Source organism: Lutra lutra, chromosome 10 (assembly GCF_902655055.1).
Source record: "Lutra lutra chromosome 10, mLutLut1.2, whole genome shotgun sequence".
Lineage (NCBI taxonomy): Eukaryota > Metazoa > Chordata > Mammalia > Carnivora > Mustelidae > Lutra > Lutra lutra.
The window spans coordinates 19,869,625-19,893,611 of NC_062287.1; the positions used below are offsets into that span (position 1 = coordinate 19,869,625).

General features: G+C 40.4%; 2 protein-coding genes and 1 pseudogene across 2 annotated transcripts; 1 reads left to right on the top strand and 2 right to left on the bottom strand.

Moving 5' to 3' along the window:
* Window positions 1–308: 308 nt before the first annotated feature.
* LOC125079678 (glyceraldehyde-3-phosphate dehydrogenase-like) lies at window positions 309–8,074 on the top strand (annotated as a pseudogene).
* A 322-nt stretch (window positions 8,075–8,396) lies between these two features.
* Window positions 8,397–9,329, bottom strand: LOC125078828 (olfactory receptor 145-like). Its single transcript, XM_047692028.1, has one exon. The coding sequence runs from the start codon at window positions 9,327–9,329 to the stop codon at window positions 8,397–8,399; it is 933 nt and encodes a 310-aa protein (XP_047547984.1).
* Window positions 9,330–22,162: 12,833 nt separating this feature from the next.
* On the bottom strand, window positions 22,163–23,128 carry LOC125078863 (olfactory receptor 145-like). The gene has a single exon (XM_047692088.1). It carries the CDS (start codon window positions 23,093–23,095, stop codon window positions 22,163–22,165), a length of 933 nt encoding a protein of 310 aa, XP_047548044.1. The 5' UTR covers window positions 23,096–23,128.
* Window positions 23,129–23,987: the final 859 nt, after the last annotated feature.

Genomic DNA, 23,987 nt, shown 5'->3' on the forward strand with positions numbered 1-23,987 from the left:
TCATTTCCCATGTTAATGGCTATAACTTGAGCCGGCTGGGGTTAGTCTAACTCAAGACGGAGACTGTAAGGAATATTCCCAAGGAGCTGCCAAAACTCCCTTTGTTTCAGGGAAATTCCTGTCTTCTCTGGCCCAACATGGACTGCTTAACTCCTCCTGCCTTGCTGGTGGGAAAACATGGTGTCTGCTCCTCTGTTGGAGTTGATGAGCTCTTTGTTTCTTCTGTCTCCCCCTTCTCCTGTTTCTGCACCAATGTGCATGCGGCCTGCATGACTGGCCTCTAGACCATCCTCGGTGCTTCTGGCACCATGGCTCCTTCTCTGTTCACTGTCAAGGAGCAAGAAAAGCACCCCCTGGACCTAACACTCCCCACTCCAGACCTTCCCTCCCGTGTCTCAGGTAAACATTACAAGTGGAGTGGGCCCAGATGGAATGTAAATCAGTATTTGAACTAAGTTAAGTTTGTTGGTTCAATTAAGATATACATGTCCTTTAAGTTATTAGCAGTAAACGTGAAACTTCAATCAAAGTTTACTGAAGGTCAAATAAGCTCATGTTTTTTGTTAAAATCTGTTAGCAAAGAGATGACTAAACTGATGGTTAATTGTCTGTCTCAAAGTTTTTAATGGGTAATTGCTGAGATAGCTTTCAAAGTCTTTGGTAACCTGGAAGTCTAAAGTTTTGCTTGGATAACAAATAAAATTAAATTTGTTGGACATCTAGGTCTTTTCCAGATAGAATAAAGTGCATTGAGTATTGAACATAGGTTTGTGCTTTTGACTTCTTACAACAAAGAAAATAAGAATATTTAAATCTGTTGGTAAACATGTTTTTGTGCTTAACTGATTCATAAATTGGAATCTAAAGAATTCTGTTATAACCATTCACAATTGGTTAATAACTGACTAGAGGTTAAGGTGTTTCTAAAAGTACAAAATTCCGCTAACTGTAAGACTGATGGAAATAAAGGAAGGAACTCTGTATGTAGGAAAGTAGAAGATTTGTAAGAAAGATATAAGGAATGGGAATACATTTTGCTGAAGGTAAAAGAAGGTAATTTTGTCCTAAATTAAATAGTTGTTTGGAAGAAAATTGCTTGGGACAAAACTTGAATGCAAAGGAAAGTTGTAGAAGGTTTGTGAAGGGAAACCTTCAGAAAAGGAATTTTAGGTATGGTCAGGATGGACTAAGAAAAAAAAAAGGAGAATAAGACCAGATGCTTGATCCTGTTTGAATAAAAAAAGAAAGAAAGAAAACAGCCCCCAAGGTGATTTAGCACTCTCCTGACATGCCTCCACATAGATTATACTTCCAAGTGAAAGAGCCATTTGGTCTTGAGAGATTGGGAAAATGGCTGAGCTGGAGACACTGCGAAAACACTCCGTTACCATCCCCCATTGCCTATAACCATAGAAACTCACTCTTAACCCTGTCGGGTACTCAGTCTTTGGGAACGATCCCACTAAGCCCGCTGGCATTAATAAAGCTGTGTTCTCCCATCTCTCCATGTGCCACTTGGGTTTCCTCGGTCACCACGGATTTTCCGCAATCTGCCCGTTGAACCAGGAAAGCCCCGGGGCCACTGTCTGAGCCAGACCCATTCGTAAAGAGTAGGTGGGGAGACTGATCACCTCCCATTAGCCAGGAATACCCATAGGGGGGTTGTCCAACCTGTCTGAATCTGAAGAGTGCCTGACTGTGTGAATCTGTCCATATGGCTCCACTGCTTCGGCTATGGCATTTGAGTGGGCTGCACCCTGAGTCTCGCAGGGCACCATATGGCATAACGGTTGTCTACTCCACGGAGTAGCCTGGTCCGGGGCTAATACGGACAGACCTTAGCTAAGAAGCCCTAAGGTTCCTGCCAGGGACTCGAGCAGGACAACATCTGAAAGAACCCCTGCCATTTGTCTGCGACATCATTCACAATGGGAGGGAAACCCAGTAAGCCCACTATCTTAAGGCTGCATGCTTAAGAATAAAAAAAAAAAAAAAAAAAAAAAAAAAAAAGCTGGTTTTCTCTCTGTTTAAAAGGGCAAAGTTTTCTTAGGTTAATTGATCTGTTGGTTTTCTCTTTGCCTGCCCAGAAAACCCAGTTTCTATGTTTTGTTTTATCAGGTGTTTAACATCCCTAATTATATTTCGGCATATGTTTTAAAACTTTCTAAGGTTTTAGCAATTGTCGACAAGATTTAAATTGTAAATGAGATCTCTTTGACTCATAAGGCTTTCCCTTGGTATACTGAGTTACTCAGTAAGTACTGCTAAACCAATGATAAACCTTGGGTTACATTTGGGTAAATGCTGTAACTACTCTAGAGGTTCTATATATTTCCTAAAGTTTAAATGTTTTGATAAGGGTCATCACCTGGTAATTTAACCATATCTATTCTGAATTTTTGTCATTTGTAATTGTTTTAATTCTCTTGTAAGATGAATTCCACCTTAAAGAAAATTTGTATGGGAGACTTTCAGGAGAAATACAGGTCTTTGATATGTTAAAATCCTGGAACTGAAATGGGTAAGAATTTAAAGTAAAAGCTGCTTTCAGAGTAAACCAGAATTAGTAACATGGGAACAGATAAACTGAAAGATTGTAATGTTGTGTCTCTTAATGTTTTGTCTTATTTTAAACATTACTGGTTCTGTAATGTTTGCTCTCCCAGACTAGGGAAACTTTTTCTTAAGTTATCTGTAATTTACAGAGATGTAAAAGTACTCATTTGTAAACAAATCAAGGCATTCAAGTTTTCTCTATCTGAACCCTCTGAAAACCAAAAGGTCTCAGCAAGTATTCTTTGTTCCTTGTCAATCAGTCATTTGCATAAGTTCAATAAGAATCTGTTCTCCTTGGGGCACCTGGGTGGCTCAGTGGGTTGAGCCGCTGCCTTCAGCTCGGGTCATGACCTCAGGGTCCTGGGATCAAGTCCCGCGTCGGGCTCTCTGCTCAGCAGGGAGCCTGCTTCTCTCTCTCTCTCTCTCTCTCTCTCTCTCTCTCTGCCTGCCTCTCCGTCTACTTGTGATCTCTCTCTGTCAAATAAATAAATAAAATCTTAAAAAAAAAAAAAAAGAATCTGTTCTCCTTGTAACAGGACACCATTGGAAACACTGGTTATTTTACCAAGGCTTTGACTAGAATGTCATATTTGAAAAGATTCAGATATGACCAGACAGCTTAAAGGAACTAAGGTTGACTTTATAAAATCTGGAGCCATAAAGACCTTTGGAACTGTTGGCCTGATACCTTGCTTACAGAGTTCCCAGCAGCCTCACCAGGTGAGTAAAGGATGTCACTTCCTGGCAGGTTCAGGGACCTCAGGATACTTTGGGCACCTCAGGAAGAGTAATTCACCCAAATCTGACAGGTATTGCAGGCATGTCTGATGGCAAGTATGTGGTTTGGCTTCTGGCCCGGAGAGGCTACTAAAAGTTCAACTAGAGATTCCTTATAAGAAGTTCCAGCAAAGCAGATTCTAAAAGACCTATATGATCACACTCACTGTTCTTGCTGAGCTTATGTAAACAATTAGGCCAAGTGTGTTAAAACTGGACTTGTTTTTCAAATAAATTAGTCCTGATTTGGCTATCTCTGGAAATGAGGGTTATTCTAGAGAGAAAAATTATGTTTCAATAACACACCTTTATCGATGTTAAATTCTAGGTTTGATTGCCTTTAAATGTTTATTTACCTAAGCTAGACAACTTGAGATAAACTTCAGAGAAGTTGCATGATGGCTTGTTTAAACGATCTTGCTTTTGCCAGTCAGTCAGCCCCAGATATAAGGAGCATTTCGGGAATTATAAACAGCCTTACTGAGCACCCCAGCATTGGCCAACCCAGATGTTACCAAGCCCTTCCACTTGTATGTGGATAAAAAGGCAGGGGTGGCTGAAGGAGTTTTGACTCAGACTCTGAGTCCTTAGCAAAGGCCAGTAGCCAATCTTGGCAAGAAACTAGATCCAGTAGCGGCTGGGTTCCCCCTTGCCTCCACATAATTACTGCCATGGCCTTCCTGGTCAAGGATGCAAGTAAATTGACTTTGGGTCAAAATCTCATCTTGACCACCACTCACACTATCCAGGGCCTTCTCTGGACTCCACCAGACCAGAGGATGACAAACACCAGAGTGACGGGGTATCAGGTCCTTATCCTTAACCATGACTGTGTAATGCAGGCATTACAGTCTGTCTAGCCCATGCAGGGATCCTAACTGCCCACACTGACACAGAGACAGAGACGGAGCTGGAACCACATCCTTACCAACCCGGGAACTTGGTTTGGATGTGCTGCCAACAAGTGGAAAACTTGGAGCCTCCCTGGAAGGGACCCTACATCGTGATCCTGACCACTCCCACCACTCTCAATGTCGATGGGATTACTCCCTGGGTCCACTACACCCACGTCCGGCCAGCTGACCCACACACCGTTCTCAAGGACTTTGTTCCAGAAGGGAAGAGCCAATTGGACAAGGACAATCCCCTAAAGCTGAGACTGCACCGCTCTCACATACCCCACTAATGTTACTGATACTATGCCCTCTTCTTACACCAGTGCAGGGAGTAAAAAGAAACCCTCATTATTCCCCTTCTTCTCTTTACCTTTGGGCCCTGCATTATCAATAGATTAGTTACTCTTGTCAAAGACAGAGTTGGTGCAATCCAACTCATGGTACTCAGACAGTAATACCAACCACTGGAACTTGTTGCTGAGACCATGATTGGGACCCATGATTGGGTCCTTCCTTAGGTTCCTCTGAGAGAGGGATATGTAGAGGCCAAGAAAAACAAGGCTGTACCCACCGCGAGTCTAGCCCTGACATAAGTACAGCCATCTTGACAAAGCAAAAGCTGGCACCTTGCACCCCCTCTCCAGCCACTCCCCTCCCCTCAGTAGTATGTGTGAAAAAATAGTTAACTTGCAGAAATCACAATCCTGCAAGACAGGAGTCTCCCTCAGTTTACAAATGTCCCAGTGCTAAAGCTCACTAACAAGGATGCTTGATAGGAGGAATGTGACATTCCACCAGGAAACTCCCAACTGTCTTCATGTTAGTGCCCCATTAGGGGGAAAAACAACCTTGGCTTGATAATAACCAGGCCTCCAATATCCTGACAGTCTTCTTTACCCTGATAGCCCTTCTGAATATCCCCTTTGTCCTCACCCACCACCGAGTCCACCCCTACTCTGCCTTTAAAAACTCTGATTGTAATCTGGTTTGGGTTTCAAGTCCCTACTCTGCTCTGTCAGGTATACCTGGGCCCAAGCTTAAGATTGTCAAATAAACCCTCCTGTGACTACATCGGTGTTGGCTCCTTGGTGGTCTCTCAGACGCAAAAACTCAGGCATAACAGTAACCACCATATAGTACATATTAGATTTTTATGCAGTGTGCAATGGTTCATTATTTGCATATAACACCCAGTGCTCATCACAACACGGGCCCTCCTTAATACCCATCACCTGGTTTAAATAGCAAATGACTTGTGCTTTTATCCTACCCAGAGAAATCCTGTGGTCTCCATAATATTTCTAGAGCCTTCTAGAAAGGAAGAGTCACAAAAAGAGATGTCTTTTCTCCATCATTTGCTTTCTAAATCCCTTCATCTTGACTTGAATTTTGAATACCAAACACTATTTAAGCTCCTGTCCTCTGTGTTCCTGCTTCCTCATAAATGTGGAGACCAATCTGGCCTTTTGGCTTTCATTCCCTAATGTAGGATCATTGTGCATTATAAGTTTTATCACAGCTGTAGAGACACGGGGCGGGGTTGGGGGGAACTGCAGTACTCTGGAGAGCAGGAGACAAAGTCAGATGAAAGGTGGTTTTAAACCTCATAGTCCTTTCTTACAGAGAGATTTTTTTACTGTCCATGTGGTTTTGGGTCCTGGCCTAATGTCTGGTGCTGGGTTCCTTTCTCTCCCATGCCCTCATCTCTGAATTACTAGTACTTGAAAACATTCTAAAATATTTTTTAATTAATTTGCAAAAAGCTCCCTGTTTCAATCAATCATCTCTCAACTAGCCTAATAGGACTTCTGTTGGACAAGAAAAAGAACTATCACACTGTTTTCCTAAAGCAACCATTACCCTGAGGGATATTTATGCGCAAGCCAACAAATCACAGTCAACTTTCCAAAATAAAAAATGTTCTCATATTTTAGGGTTATTGGAATCCTGCAATCCCACTAAACTATTCTGACAAACTAAAAATAAAAATAATAAAATGAAGTAGACAAAAAGTATATTTGAAAGAGCAGTAGACTTAAAATCAGGAGGCTACACTTTACCTAGACATTTCCTTAATAAGCTGTATGATGTAATTCATTAACTTTTCTCAGCTTCAGTATCATGTCTATGCAATAAATACATATTAAAGATCACTTGTGTGTCCTATGGTAAATGTGAAACTTCTGCCAAAAGACGTTTAACATGTAGCATTTAGCTGAAAAGTGGATTGTATTTTATGAATGTTCTGGAACCTGCTGTATCTGTGAAACAATGACATTTCAAGGAGACACACTGAAGGCCAGGGAGGTATATAGACAGGAGTACAGATATCTGATTCTGATTCCAATAGCACAGTATAAGAAACCCCCTATGGGCACAAGATCACCATACTGTTACTTTACATGATCATTTACAGAACTGTTTATCCTTTCCAGGAGAAAAAAACAAATCCATAATGACAATGTAAAAAACAGAGACAAATTTATTCATTAATGTTATTTGTAACTGGTTAAAGAGGTAAAAAGGAGAAGACACTGTGAAAATGATGTGGAAGGAAGATCTTCTATCAAGGAATTAGAAACAGGAGCACCTGGGTGGCTCAGTTGGTTAAGCAACTGACTTCGGCTCTGGTCATGATCCTGGATTCCAGGTATTGAGTCCCACATCGGGCTGCCAGCTCCATGGGGAGCCTGCTCCTCCATCTGACCTTCTCCCCTCTCATGCTCTCTCTCACTATCTCTCTCTCTCAAATGGATAAATAAAATTAAATTTAAAAAAAAAGAAATTGGAAACAAACTGGGCTCTCTACTCCTCCCTGTCTGACACACAGCCACATCTTCTGGTGCAGTGACAGCACCATCCCAAAGACAAGATGGTAAAGGTTGGGATAGTATATTTGGTGGTACTGGGCACCTGGTCATCAGGGCTGTTTTAACTGTGACAAAGTGGATGCTGTTGCCATCAAGGACAACTTCACTGACCTCAACTACATGACCTACATGTTCCAGTATGATTCCATCCATGGCAAACTCAAAGGCACAGTCAAGGCAAAAAACAGGTAACTTGTCATCAATGCAAAGCCCACCTACCTCTTCCAGGACGGAGATCCCACCAACATCAAATGGGGAGATGCTGCTGCTGAATATGCTGTGGAGTCCAATGCAGAAGGCTGTGCCTTACTTGAAGTTGGGGCCAAGAAGATCAGCATCTCTACCCATTCTACTGATGCCCTGAAGTTTGGGATGGGAGTGAACAATGAGAAGTATGAAAACTTTCTCAAGATTGTCAGCAATGCCTCCTGAAGAACCAGCTGCTTGGCCTCTCTGGCCAGGGTCATCCATGACATCGTGGAGGGACTCATGACCATGGTCCATGCCATAACTGCCACAAAGAAGACCATGCCAAGCCTGGCTGGGAAATTGTGGCATGACGGCTGAGGGGCTTCCCAGAATATCATTCCTGCTTCTATACTGATGGCACCAAGGTTGTAGGCAAGGTCATCCCTGAGCTGAATAGGAAATGCACTGACTTGGCCTTCCATGTCCCCACCCACAAAATATCAGTTGTGGATCTGAGCTGCTGCCTGAAGAAAGCTGCATAGTACTATAACATCAAGAAGCCAGTGAAGCAGGCATCAGAGGACCCCCTCAAGGGCATCCTGGGCTTCACTGAGGATTAGGTAGTCATTTGCAATTAAAAATGATACCCAATCTTCCACCTTTGATGTTGGGGCTGGGGTTGTCCTCAATGACCACTTAGTCAAGTTCATATTCAAGTATGGTAATGAATTTGGCTATAGTAACATGTTGGTGAACTATATGAGCTATATAGCTCTCAAGGAATAAGAGTCTACTGGACCAGTAGCCCTAGACAAAAGAAGAAGAAAGAGGCTCTCAGCTGGTGTGGAGTACATACCCTAACACACTGAGAATTTCCACACCTCTACACAGTTTACATCCCAGAATCCCTGAAGCAGAGGAGGGACTTGGGGAGCCCTATCTTGTCACTGTACCCACCAAAAAATATTAGAAACAAACTGACAGGAAAATCAAATTTCCATCATGGTGGTAACAAAGATACAGGATATTAACAATCCCACTAAACTATTCTGACAAAAGAAATCGAATATACCAGTCCTGTAACTATACCCACGGACAGTGATTCTGATCAAAATGTTCTACCACTTCGGGTCTTTCTCAGAGCAAGTTTAACGTCTTTGTTTCTCAAGCTATAAATGAAGGGGTTCATCAAGGGAACCACATTGGTATAAAAGACAGAAAAGATTTTTCCCTCACCCATTGACCCAACAGAAGATGGTTTAAGATACACAAATGCACCAGATCCAAAATAGAGAGAAACAGCAAATATGTGGGAACTGCAGGTGCTGAAGGCTTTGGACCTACCCTCAGTGGAGCTGATGCGCAGGATGCTGGACAGGATGCACCCATAAGAGACAAAGATGGTGACACTGGGCACAATGATATCAATGCCCACCGAAATGAAAAGCACCAGCTCACTGATATAAGTCCTGGTGCATGAGAGTTGGAGCAAAGGGAGCATGTCACACAAATAATGGTTAATAGTGGCTGCATCACAGAAATTCAGTCTCAGCACACATCCTGTGTTAGCCATGGCACCCGAAAATGCCATCAAATATGAACCAAGCATAAGGCTGAAACACACTTTAGGGGACATGGAAACATTATATAAAAGTGGGTTACAGATGGCCACATAGCGATCATAGGCCATTGATGTCAGCATATAACATTCAGAAATACCAAAACCACAGAGGAAGAAGAGCTGGGTCATACATCCGCTGTAGGAGATAATATTCCTCTTTGATGTGAAGTTAATCAGCATTTTGGGTGTAAATACAGAAGAATAACAGAGGTCTATGAAGGACAAATTCAAGAGGAAAAAGTACATGGGCGTGTGCAGGTGTGAATTCAGCAGGATTAGAGTTATCAAGCCCAAATTTCCTAACACAGTGACCACATACATGAGTAGAAACAGGAAGAACAGGGGGAGCTGGAGATATGGTAAGTCTGTTAGCCCCATTAGAATGAATTCAGTCACAAAGGAAGCATTTTCAGCAGGCATTCTTCTTTAAGGGGATCTGTGAAAACAGGAGAAAAAAGTTACACGGAGAACAATTCAACATTATCCACCATATCTCCTCGCACAGAAGTTGGGTTTGTACTGGGAATATCTGAGTCTACCCCAGACTGGACCCACAGAATCTGCTTTGTCATTATCATGAATCTAGTGACATGGACACTTCCTTATTAGACAGTCTATAAGCTGTAAAACAAAGAGCATTAAAACTTGGCCTACAAAATGAAGGTCAAGGCTTCCATATGCCAACAGGACTTCTCCCTAACCAAAGGTTAGGGAGAAGATTGGACCAAAAGGGAATTGCCTTCTCTCATTTCAATTCTTTGAACACATAACCCTCCCCTAACCAGTAAAATGGAAGCAGCAACCCCACCAAATGGGTGCTGGCTTTCAGGGAGATTGGACTTCATGTGGTGGGAATGAAGAACATTGTTCTAATCCAAAAATAAAGGACCAGAGTCTAGGAGAGTTCAAGTTCCTGCCCCACGTACAGAGTAAAAACAATGAATGTAGAAGAGTGAGAGTTCCATCAATGGAACTGACCAATAAATTGCATCTTTGAAACCTAATAATGTTTCTAAACCTTCCTTGCTCCATCATGCTCCCCTAAACTGGTCCTTCTACCAATTTCATGTGAGTCTGAGGACTGCAAAGAACTGGAAAGAAATTGGCATCTTTGATCCCTAGTCTTCCATCACAAAAGAAAGACATGAATAGGGGCACCTGGGTGGCAATCAGTTAAACATCTGCCTTCAGCTTAGGTCATGATTCCAGGGTTCTGGGATGAAGCCCCACATCCAGCTCCCTGCTCAGCAAGGAGTCTGCTTCTCCTCCTCCCTCTGCTCCTGCTCTCTCAAACACTGCTTCGCTCAAATAAATAAATAAACTCTTTTAAAAAATAAAATGAAAGACAAGAGTATAAATGGAATTCAGAAACTCACCCTCCTTAGGCAAGAACACCTTGGTCCTTCCTTACCGGTATTATCCCTGTGCTCCTGAAAGGGCAGATTTAATCTCTGTGGCTTTGCTACCGTTGATGTTATAACGACACAGTCAACACTTAATTTCTGATGAGCCCTGGAAATCCTTCTGAACCACAGACAATAATTTCTGATTATCAGTTGTCTTAAGCAGCAGACCAAAATAAACAGTCTTTACTATGATCATTTTGCACTTGGTAAATCACAGAAGACTTAAGGTGAGGGCAATGATATAATGTCCTCAATTATAAACAGGGCAGAAGCTTGCTATGTTTCTTACGCAGGCAATGGTTTCTGAGCTTATAGGGTCTAGAGGGGATTGTATTTTCACAGAGGACCACAATGTGTCTCTAGTTCCTTTGGTGCTCAAAATTTTACTCAAGGTTACAGTCCACTGGAGGGATCAGACATCCCCCGAGAGGAACCAAAAATAAATTCCCATTTCCAGGTCAGCAACATGGCAGAAAAGGAAATTCTAGAATTTCCTATTCTCCATGGACACACTGATTCAAAAATGATTCACATACATATATTCCCATTCTAAAAAATCCATACAGTGGTTAAACAGTCCTGTGACCAGTTAAACAAAGAATCTAGACACATTCCCTAACATTTAGGGAAATTCTAGATATCCTTTTTTAATAACAGTTATGCTTGCACAGCACCTTCAAATTGGAACAATTTGAACCCAGTTCCTGGCTTCTCCCTGGGGAGGGAATGAATTGCACCATCTATACAATGCCCCAACTTTTAAAACATGTGCCTAGCAGACTGGTTTCTAGATAGTCTCTGTCAGAAAGTAGAGGGGAAAACAAAAAAAGAAAGTAGAGGGGATATAGGACACAGCATACTTCAGCTTCCAGGGTAGAGAGACAAAGAGATGGTGTGTGGGCTGGAAACCACCAGAGCTCCCTCCCCTGGCTCAGCATAGAGGAAGTGATTGAAAAGCTCTTTTTGGTAGCTTCTCTCTGGTGAGGAAAAAATGTGCCCTATGCATCCACCAAGCAATACAACTTATCTGTGTGCTGCCTGAAAAATTGGATTCAGATTTGTTTGTTTTAGAACACAGACACAATCCAGCACACAATGGATGAAGATAGGTGTTTGGGGGAGCATGGGGAGAAGTTGGGGGCACTGCAACTAATACCAAAGAAAGAGGGTTAGACTGCACAAAATTGAGAGGTCTCCAAAGTCACCTACCAGGCTTGTTGGTGGTACCTTCTCTAGTCAAGGCCAGTCCATAAATGTCAGGACAGATAAGTGTTTTGTCTAATGTTCAGACACCAGTGTAGAGAATCAATGAAAATGAAGACAAGTTGAGATACTTTCCAAAAAGGAATAAGAGCTATCTCCACAAACTGACACTAATGAAATGAAAATATGTGATTTACCTGACAGAGAATTGAAATGACTGTCCTAAGATGCTCACTGGAGTCAGAGAACAATACACAAACCAAGAGAAAATTTCAGCACAGAGACAGAAATCTTAAAAGCATTCAACAGAAATCATGGAGCTGAGAAATACAATATCTGAACTAAAAAATTCAGCAGAGAGGCTCAAGAGCAAAGGAGATTGAAGAAAAGACAGGATCATGAATTTGATTAAACATCTCTATAGAAAGAAGATATGGTCCATATATGCAATGGAATATTATGCCTCCATCAGAAAGGATGAATACCCAACTTTTGTATCAACATGGAAGGGACTGGAAGAGATTACGCTGAGTGAAGTAAGTCAACCAGAGACAGTCAATTATCATATGGTTTCACTTACTTGTGGAGCATAAGGAATAACACAAAGAACACTGGGACAAAGAGAGGAGAAGGGAGTTGGGGGAAATCGGGGGAGGAGAGGAACAATGAGAGACTGTGGACTCTGAGAAAGAAACTGAGGTTTGGGGAGGGAAGGGGGTTGGGAGTTGGATGAGCCTGGTGGTGGGTACTAAGGAGGGCACATATTGCATGGAGCACTGGGTGTGATGCATAAACAATGAGTCTTGGAACACTGAAAAAATAAAGTTTAAAAAAATCTGGATACTTTGTGAAAATCAGATGGAAATAGTACACAGCTAATTTGGGAACTATACTGATGATGAATCTAGGAAGACCAGGTGTATACGTGAATATAGTTTGATGATACCTTTCTCGATGTTCTGGATGATGATAATAGAGAAAGTGCCACAGCTATGGTTCAGTGATGACTTACACGAAGAATGTTTTACGTAACCCAGATACATTATTTTATACAATCTTCTAAAATGCTTGGTTTTCCTCAAGCTTAATTGACATATACTTATTAAGTAAAAATTGTATATGTTTATAAAATGTAAAAGAATCACTGTAAGTTATTCTGTCAGAAGGGCAAAAGGAAAAAGAACAAAAAATACTGAAGAAATCCCGAAAGACTTATGGGATGCTACCAAGTGAATCAATATCTGCATTTCAGCAAGCCCAGGAGGAGAAGAGAGTTCAAAAGAACCAGATAACCTATTCAAAGAAAAAAAGGCTAAAAAATTACCAAATAATGTCAACTTCCCAATACTGTGATCAATTTATACAAAGATAAACCCCAGAATAATTGCATAATGAGTACACACCCACACACACACAGGGTCAACTGCTTATCCACTCTCCAGTTTACTTAACTGTGCCAACCTGACTTCGACCTTCAGACTCCGGTCTACACCAAATTCCTGGAGCAGTGCTTATCTAGGCAGGTGAGATATAAAATCCTCTAGCCCAATGTTCTGGACCCAACACAAATTTACTGAATTCTGAGTCACCTCTCAAATTGAATTATGAGTTTGGTATCTGGGTCTGTTTCAATCGTTATGCTTTATACTAATTCTGGGGATTGAAGCAGTACTTTCTCTATGCCTAAATATGTCCATCTTTTCTACATTCTCAAATTATAATCATCACACCATTGTCAAAATTATGCCTAAAGAAGTTCTTTAAGACTTTATCAAGAATACAGAAAGGGTTCAGAAAGTGAAATTACATAATATGTAGGAGAACCATCTCCTCTTTACCTTAACCTAAACATAATGACATACAGCCTATAACAGACCTATACAATGGGGTTCTCTAGGGACTTGGTTCCTCCTGCAGAACGTGGTGGAAGGTCTTCATTGAGTGTAGTAAAAGCACTGTCTCTGCCCCAGACTGGTTTACATTACTCACACTACTCTAGTTCCGATTTCTTCTGTGTGAGCTATTCTATTCTGTACTTGGAAGGCTGTTCCCTTCACCTGAGCCTTTCTTCTGAGTCTTGGCTTATTGATTCCTTAAATATTTAATTTAAATCCATGTAGAATCCAAGTTTTTCAGCCATAATTTACCATGATAGTTAGCATACATACATACATCAAAGTCTACAAAATATACACTTCAACCATTATTATAAACTGAACAGCTTACAATGAACTTACAGACCTATAAACAGAGTATTCTGGGTCCCAGAGCCCTCAGTGTGCCCCTAGTCCTCCCATTCTCCACCACAATACTGATACAATCATGCCCCAGCTTTTGTTCACAGCTTCATTTCTTAAGTGGGCCCCCATGTTGCTCCACGTCCAGCCAGAAGAAGGATGAGGAGAACATGGAAATGATTATTATAGTCTACCCTGATGTGTTTCCACATATTGTGGAGGCCAATATAAAATAAGAATATACTCACACATTCTAAATTAGGCAATAGAGCTTCTGAATATAAAGTGGGAAAGAAACTCTCCCGACAATTTGCTTAGATTAGCATGTTGCTTTCATCTGTGTTCTGAGACTTTTTATTCATGGAAACCAATTTCATGTTTCATGGATATTTAAAAATATAGTAAATTGGAAGGGGAGGTGAACCATGAGAGACTATGGACTCTGAAAAACAATCTGAGGGTTTTGAAGGGGCAGGGGGTGGGAGGTTGGGGGAACCAGGTGGTGGGTATTGGAGAGGGCATGGATTGCATGGAGCACTGGGTGTGGTGCAAAAACAATGAATACTGTTATGCTGAAAATAAAATAAAATAAAATAAATTTTAAAAATATATAGTACATTAATAATAATAATAAAAATAATAAGCTGGTATATGTAGAATCAAAACACCAAGTCCTAGCCTCAGCTCTACCAGTTACAAGTTGTAATCTGTGACAAACCATGAAAACATCTATGCATCAGTTTCATCAACAAGGAAATGAAACCTAAGCTTCTCTCTCCTCTTTATCACACTTTATTTTCCCTTGAAATATAAGAACTGACTGATGTGACAGAGCAGAAAAGCTAAAACACACTAAGAGCAATTGTAACACCCTGCACATCTCTATATTAATATTTGAATGGGCTAGTTTAACTTTATGTCAGAGACAGAGGTTCCCCAGCCCCTCTGATGCCCCCCAGCCATTGTACTCACCGAGGAAGATGAGAGTCTTTCCCACAGAAAGTAAGACTTCACGTTGGGTATGATTTTCATGTTTAAAGGTACATATTTTATACAACTAAGCCCTGGAGACACACCGACTACTTCATTTGGTGGTCAGCTGATAACACAATAACATGCCCCAATGCACAAAGAAAAATGAACTTATGCCAGACTCAGGGGAAAATAACATTTGTGTCTCCCAACATGGATATCAATTCAACAAAATCAATTTAAAGAAGTAATTTTGATCATATAGAATTGAAATTAGAATCTATCTACTCTGTTGGATTATGAAAACCTACATTTATATCATTCTCTTACTATCCCTTATTTATATTTCTGACATATACCCCAATTCTGCACATTGCTAGGTACTCAGAGGTGCAAAATGCTGTGAGTGTGTGTGTGTGTGTGTACATATGTGTGTGCATGTGTATGTGTGTTACACTGAACAAGGAAATGATTACAATAACCACTTCCTTTCCTCAGTTCAGTAAGTACATCCTACTCAGCTCTTCTTCTCAGGAGTGGATTCCATAACATGCAATCAATGTTGGGCAGTAATTTCATGAAATAAAAGACTTCAAGATTGTGTGTGTGTGTGTGTGTGTGTGTGTGTGTGTGTTTTGAAGGAGGCAGTGTCAGGAGGAGTGGAGAATAAGGTTCAAAAAATTTAGGAGTTCAGCAATTAAAAGGAGTTTACATGAAACAAATTCAGAATGTAATCAGCTTTGCTTCTGGTCCTGAAGTAGGAGGATCACTTTTGTTGTTGTTGTTGTTATTGACCAGAAAGTCCAAGCTTTCACACTGATTCAGAGACAGCTCTGTCCTAGGACAGGTACAGACCAATCCCATGATTTCCCTGCTTGACTCCTAGCTGGGACAATTTCAATAGATTCATACTTCCTCTCCTAACTTCTTTTATGGCCATTCACATAACACAAAAAAAGCAAAAACCATAGTGGATATTCTATGTTGTGTGTTTAATAACACACCTGACTTGGTTCTCATCCTTTTGAAAAAAGTCCCAAACATACACAGTGCTTAAATTACTAACCAGAAAGCTGTCAGCTGAGTTACTTTTTTGAAAACTTTGTAAATCTTACCTTTATAAACTGTCTTTATAACTTTGCAACCATTTTAATGAACTTTTCCCCAAATAACGTGAAAACATGGAATTAAGTTCAAAACTTACTCTTTCTGCAATAAAAAAATTATCATTTCTGAGAGTTTTTTTCTGAAACTGAAGCAGATTGCATTTGAATTTTAAAGCTACTCAAATGAAAGATTGGTGACCAAGGTTAACATATACTTTTAGGTACCTTAAATAGTGATAAAATAACAAATTGGATGTGCTTTGAGATGTCTATAAGGGTCCCTGAGTAGCACAAACGTTATTTACATACTGACACACCTTTTTCAATAAGGAATACAATTTCATCAAAACAGAGCCTGGGGGTGGGTATTAAGGAGGACATGTATTACATGGAACACTGGGCATGGTGCATAAACAATGAATCTTGGAACACTGAAAAGATAAAATTAAGTTTAAAAAAAACAGACACTAAGTAAAAGAAAAACAAAATTAAAAGTTACAACAAAAGCCAACTCTTTTGTATAAATAGAACTTGTCAAATGAAAATCACACATGTTGATATGGAAGTCTGGGTATGTGATGTGGCAGGTCATTAAAAGAATAAGTCAATAACTCTGTGATGACAGATCATAACTACATTTTTCATGGTGAGCATTTGGTTGTGTTTATAATTGTCAGATCACTATGTTGTACATGTGAAACTAATAGAATATATGAGGAAGTGGAGATGCAATGTGGGAGGTTTGGGGGTTAGGAAAAGAATAAGTGAAACAAGATGGGATTGGGAGGGAGACAAACCATGAGAGACTCTTAATCTCACAAAACAAACTGAGGGTTGCTTGGGGGAGAGGGGTCGGGAGAAGTTGGTGGGGTTATGGACATTGGGGAGGGTATGTGCTATGGTGAGTGCTGTGAAGTGTGTAAACCTGGCGATTCACATATAACTGTTGATAATAACTTCTGATGATTGTTTCTATTTCCTTGGTGTTAGTTGTGATCTCTCCCTTGTCATTCATAATTTTACTAATTTGAACTTTCTCTCTTTTCTTTTGGATTAGTGTGACCAATGGTTTATCGATCTTATTGATTCTTTCAAAAAACCAGCTTCTATGAGTGAAATAAGTCAAGCAGAGAGAGTCAATTATCATATGGTTTCACTTATTTGTGGAGCATAACAAATAGCATGGAGGACAAGGGGAGATGGAGAGGAGAAGGGAGTTGAGGGAAATTGGAAGGGGAGGTGAACCATGAGAGACTATGGACTCTGAAAAACGATCTGAGAATTTTGAAGGGGTGGGGGGTGGGAGGTTGGGGGCACCAGGTGGTGGGTATTGTAGAGGGCACGGATTGCATGGAGCACTGGGTGTGGTGCAAAAATAATGAATACTGTTATGCTGAAAAAAAATAAAAAATTAAAAATAAAGGGAAAAAAAAAACAGCTTCTAGTTTCATTGATACGTTCTACTGTATCTCTGGTTTCTACCTCATTGATCTCTGCTCTAATCTTATTTCCCTTCTTGTGTGTGGAGATGGCTTAATTTGTTGTTGATTCTCCAGTTCTTTAAGGTGTAGAGACAGCTGGTGTATTCTGGATTTTTCAATTTTTGTGAGGGAGGCTTGGATGGCTATGTATTTCTCCCTTAGGACCGACTTTGCTGTATCCCATAGGTTTGGGGCTGAAGTGTCTTCATTCTCATTGGTTTCCATGAATTGTTTAAGTTCTTTGATCTTCTGGTTGATCCAAGCATTCTTAAGCAAGGTGGTCTTTAGCTTCCAGGCGTTTGAGCTCCTTCCAAACTTTTCCTAGTGATTGAGCTCCAGTTTCAAAGCATTGTGATCTGAGAATATGCAGGGAATAATCTGAAGACCAGAGGAACAGAGTAGAGAGCCCAGATATGGACCCTCAACTCTATGGTCAAATAATCTTTGACAAAACAGGAAAAAATATACAGTAGAAAAAAAGACAGTCTCTTCAATAAATGGTGCTGAGAAAATTGGACAGCTGTATGTAGAAGAATGAAACCCAACAATTCTATTACACCGTACACAAAAATAAACTCGAAATGGATAAAAGACCTCAACGTGAGACAGGAATCCATCAGAATCCTAGAAGAGAACATAGGCAGTACCTTTTCAATAACAGCCACAGCAACTTCTTTCAGGATATGTCTCCAAAGGCAAAGGAAACAAAAGCAAAAATGAACTTTTGGAACTTCATCAAGATCCTAAGCTTCTGCACAGCAAAGGAAATAGTCAACAAAACAAAGAGGCAACCCACAGAATGGGAGAAGATATTTGCAAATGACAGTACAGACAAAAGGTTGATATCCAGGATCTATACAGAACTTCTCAAACTCAACACACACAAAACAGATAATCATGTCAAAAAATGGGCAGAAGACATGAAAATTCTCTTCTCCAATGAAAACATACAAATGGCTATCAGACACATGAAAAAAGGTTCATCATCACTAGCCATCAAGGAGATTCAAGTTAAAACCACATTGAGATACCAACTTATACCAGTTAGAATGGCCAAAATTAACAAGACAGGAAACAACATGTGTTGGAGAGGATGTGGAGAAAGGGGAACCCTCTTACACTGTTGGTGGGAATGCAACTTGGTGCAGCCACTTTGGAGAACAGTGTGGAGATTCCTTAAGAAATTAAAAATAGAGCTTCCCTATGACCCTGCAATTGCACTACTGGGTATTTATCCCAAAGATACAGGTGTAGTGAAAAGAAGGGCCATCTGGACCCCAATGTTCATAGCAGCAATGGCCACAGTCATCAAACTATGGAAAGAACCAAGAAGCCCTTCAACGGACGAATGGATAAGGAAGATGTGGTCCATATACACAATGGAGTATTATGCCTCCATCAGAAAGGATGAATACCCAACTTTTGTATCAACATGGACGGGACTGGAAGAGATTATGTTGAGTGAAATAAGTCAAGCAGAGAGAGTCAATTATCATATGGTTTCACTTATTTGTGGAGCATAACAAATAACACGGAGGACATAGGGAGATGGAGAGGAGAAGAGAGTTAAGCGAAATTGGAAGGGGTGATGACCCATGAGAGACTATAGACTCTGAAAAACAATCTGAGGGTTTTGAAGGGGCAGCAAGTGGGAGGTTGGGGGAGCCAGGTGATGGGTATTATGGAGGGCACATATGGCATGGAACATTGGGTGTGGGGCATAAACAATGAATTCTGTTATGCTGAAAAGAAATTAATAAAAAAAAACACATGAGAGACTATGGACTCTGAAAAACAATCTGAGGGGTTTGAAGCGGCGGGGGGTGGGAGGTTGGGGGAACCAGGTGGTAGGTATTAGAGAGGGCATGGATTGCATGGAGCATTGGGTGTAGTGCAAAAACAAGGAATACTGTTATGCTGAAAATAAAAAAATTAATTAATTAATAAAATAATAATAATAAAATAAAAAGTAAAAAAGAAATATTTAAATCATAATTAAGGATTAAACTTCTTTCCTTGTTTCAAGTTTTTATTTATACTCTAGTTAGTTAAACAATAGTTTAGGATTAAGGACTTTTAGAGTAGTCATCTTTTTGTGTTTTGTCAAAAGAAAAATAATCCAACATCCTACTGAAGAAGGGAAACTGTCACAATTTGGCTTATCCACCAAATGTTTCTTTCACGTTGTCATTGCTCTCCCAGCTGCTATTTTGTGGGTTTTGTAACTTAAAATCCATAGAGGAGTAGCACACGGAAGTTAAAAACCAGGAGTGATTTAGCTGTTCCAGGTCCTCCAGCCCTGCTACTTTACCAGTTTATTTTTTTTATTGTATTCATGTAACCACCATATAGTACATCATTAGATTCTGATGCAGTGTGCAATGGTTCATTATTTGCATATAACACCCAGTGCTCATCACAACACGGGCCCTCCTTAATACCCATCACCTGGTTTAAATAGCAAATGACTTGTGCTTTTATCCTACCCAGAGAAATCCTGTGGTCTCCATAATATTTCTAGAGCCTTCTAGAAAGGAAGAGTCACAAAAAGAGATGTCTTTTCTCCATCATTTGCTTTCTAAATCCCTTCATCTTGACTTGAATTTTGAATACCAAACACTATTTAAGCTCCTGTCCTCTGTGTTCCTGCTTCCTCATAAATGTGGAGACCAATCTGGCCTTTTGGCCTTCATTCCCTAATGTAGGATCATTGTGCATTGTAAGTTTTATCACAGCTGTAGACACACCGGGCAGGGTTTGAGGGAACTGCAGTACTCTGGAGAGCAGGAGACAAAGTCAGATGAAAGGTGGTTTTAAACCTCATAGTCCTTTCTTACAGAGAGATTTCTTTTTTATTGTCCATGCGGTTTTTGGGTCCTGACTTAATGTTTTTTACTGGGTTCCTTTCTCTCCCATGCCTTCATCTCTAAATTACTAGTACTTGAAAACATTCTAAAATATTTTTAAATTAATTTTCAAAAAGCTCCCTGTTTCAGTCAATCATCTCTCTACTAGCCTAACAGGACTTCTCTTGGACAAGAAAAAGAACTATCACACTATTTTCCTAAAGCAACCATTACCCTGAGGGATATTTATGTGTAAGCCAACAAAGCACAGTCAACTTTCAAAATAAAAAATGTTCTCATATTTTAGGATTATTGAAATAAACTAAAATAAAAATAATAAAATGAAGTAGACAAAAAGTATATTTGAAAGAGCAGTAGACTTAAAATCAGGAGGCTACACTTTATCTAGATGTTCCCTTAATAAGCTATATGACATAATCCATTAACTTTTCTCAGCTTCACTATCACATCTATGCAATAAAAACATATTGAGGATCACTCATGTGTCCAAATATGAAATCTCTGCCAAAAGGTGCTTAACACGTAGCATTTAGTTGGAAAGTAGATTATATTTTATGGATTTTTTGGAACCTGCTGTATCTGTGAAACAATGACATTTCAAGGAGACACACTGAAGGCCAGGGAGGTATATAGACAGGAGTACAGATATCTGATTCTGATTCCAATAGCACAGTATAAGAAACCCCCCATGGGTACAAGATCACCATACTGTTACCTTACATGATCATTTACAGAACTATTTATCCTTTCCAGGAGAAAAAAAAAATCCATAACAATAAAAAAAGAGATAAATTTATTCATTAATGTTATGTATAAATGGTTAAAGAGGTAAAAAGAAGACATTGTGAAAATGATGAGGACGGAAGATCTTCTATCAAGAAATTGGAAACAAACTGGGCTCCATGCTCCCCCTTGTATGACACACAGCCACATCTTCTGGTGCAGTGACAGCACCACCCCAAAGACAAGATGGTAAAGGTTGGAGTAAGTATATTTGGTGTTATTGGGCACCTGGTCACCAGGGCTGCTTTTAACTGTGAGAAAGTGAATGCTATTTCCGTCAAGGACACCTTCATTGACCTCAGCTACATGACCTACATATTCCAGTATGATTCCATCCATGGCAAACTCAAAGGCACGGTCAAGGCAGAGAATATGTAACTTGTCATCAATGCAAAGCCCACCTTCATCTTCCAGGACCAAGATGCCACCAACATCAAATGGGGTGATGCTGCTGATGAGTATGCTGTGGAGTCCAATGCAGAAGTCTGTGCCTTACATGAAGCTGGGGCCAAGAAGATCAGCATCTTCATCCTTGAGCTGAATAGGAAGCTCACTGGCATGGCCTTCCATGTCCCCACCCCGCAAGTGTGGGTCATGGATCTGAGCTACCACCTGGAGAAAGCTGTCAACTACTATAACATCAAGAATCCAGTGAAGCAGGCATCAGAAGACCCCCTCAAGAGCTTCCTGGGCTTCACTGAGGATCAGGTAGTCACTTGCAACTTTAAAAATGACACCTAATCTTCCATCTTTCACGCTGGGGCTGGGGTTGTCCTCAATGGCCACTTAGTCAAATTCATATTCTAGTATGGTAATGAATTTGGCTATAGCAACATGTTGGTGAATTTTATGGGCTATATGGCTCTGAAGGAATAAGAGTCTACTGGACCAAAAGACCTATTCAGAACAAGAAGAAAGACGCTCTCAGCTGGTGGAGAGTACATGACCTAACACACTGAGAATTTCCACACCTCTACACAGTTTACATCACAGAATCCCTGAAGCAGAGGAGGGAATTGGGGAGCCCTACTTGTCACTGTACCCACCAAAAAACATTAGAAACAAACTGACAGAAAAATAAAATTTCCATCATGATGGTAACAAAGATACAGGATATGAACACTCCCACCTAAACTATTCTAACAAAAGAAATCATATATACCAGTCCTGTAACTATACCCACATACAGTGATTATGATCAAAACATTCTCCTACTCTGGGTTTTTCTCAGAGCAAGTTTAATGTCTTTGTTTCTCAAGCTATAAATGAAGGGGTTCATCAAGGGAACCACATTGGTATAAAAGACAGAAGAGATTTTTCCCTCACCCATTGACCCAACAGAAGATGGTTTAAGATACACAAATGCACCAGATCCAAAATAGAGAGAAACAGCAAATATGTGGGAACTGCAGGTGCTGAAGGCTTTGGACCTGCCCTCAGTGGAGCTGATGCGCAGGATGTTGGACAGGATGCAACCATAAGAGACAAAGATGGTGACACTGGGCACAATGATATCAATGCCCACCACAATGAAAACTACCAGCTCATTGACATAGGTGCTGGTGCAGGAGAGCTGGAGCAGAGGAAGAATGTCACAAAAATAATGGTTGACGGTGTTTGCATCACAGAAGGTCAGTCTCAGCATGCATCCTATGTGAGCCGTGGCACCTGAAAATGCCATAAAATATGAACCAAGCATAAGGATGGAACACACTTTGGGGGACATGGCAACATTATATAAAAGTGGGTTACAGATGGCCACATAGCGATCATAGGCCATTGATGTCAGCACATAACATTCAGAAATAGCAAAGAAACAGAAAAAGTAAAACTGGGACATACATCCGCTATAGGAGATAATATTTGTCTTTGATGTGAAGTTAATCAGCATTTTGGGTGTAAACACAGAAGAATAACAGAGGTCTATGAAGGACAAATTGAAGAGGAAAAAGTACATGGGGGTATGGAGGTGTGAATTCAGCCTAATTAGAGTTACCAAGCCCAAATTTCCCAACACAGTGACCACATATATGAGTAGAAACAAGCCGAACAGGGGGAGCCGGAGATATGGTAGGTCTGTTAACCCCACCAGGATGAATTCAGTTACAAAAGAGGAGTTTGTAGGAGCCATTCTTCTCCAAGGGGACCTGTGAGTATAGAGAAACAGGATTACATTAGAGAAAAAGCCAGCTCTTCCCATAGTATTTCGACCTACAAAAGGGAATATATACTGGGAATATCTGAGGGCTGAGACTAACCAAATCTGGACCCAGAAAATCTGTCTTTACCTCTATCATGATACTGGGAAACACTAACTCTCCCCTTTTTTAGAGGTTTATAAGCTAAATAGAACCAATACTACACAACTTAGCCTAGAAAGGAAAGTCTAGTCCTACCATAGACAAACATGACCACTGGAAAAACAAAAGGAGAAGGGAGACACAGGATAGACCAAGACACAATTGTCCCTCTCTAGACTCACCATCTCTTCCTTCACTTCAGTCTCCCATCAAGTAAAAATGCAGGCAAAGATCCTCTAACCTGTTACTGTTCTCTAATGCACATTAGACTTCGGGGGTAGGGACTAAGAACATTGTTTCCCATCCAAAATTAAGGAACTAGAGTCTAGAACAGGTTTCATGTTCCAGAATAAAAGCCATAAATCCAGAAGAGTGAGAGTTGCATCCACAGAGAGGCAACTTACTGACAAAGATATTGTACCCCTGCACCCCTTAACTCTCTGAACATTCCCTGATTTCCCCTTGATCAAATTCCTCCTCACTTGAATCTCAGAACTGCAAAAAACTAAAAAGAAAGTTATATAATATTGATCTCTGGATTTCTACCTCATAACAAGAGGGACATTCATAAATGAAATTCAAGACTCACCCTCCTTAGATCACAATATCTCAGTACTCCCTTATCATTGTCTTTACCCCTGAAGTCCTGGAAGTGCAATTTCAGGTTCTCAGGTTTTTGTCCCTTTGTTCTAAAAGGATGTTACATACACTTAATTTCAGGTA

Coding starts and splice junctions, on each gene's coding strand:
- LOC125078863 (XM_047692088.1), bottom strand. CDS start 23,095: ATGGCTCCTACAAACTCCTCTTTTGTAACTGAATTCATCCTGGTGGGG.
- LOC125078828 (XM_047692028.1), bottom strand. CDS start 9,329: ATGCCTGCTGAAAATGCTTCCTTTGTGACTGAATTCATTCTAATGGGG.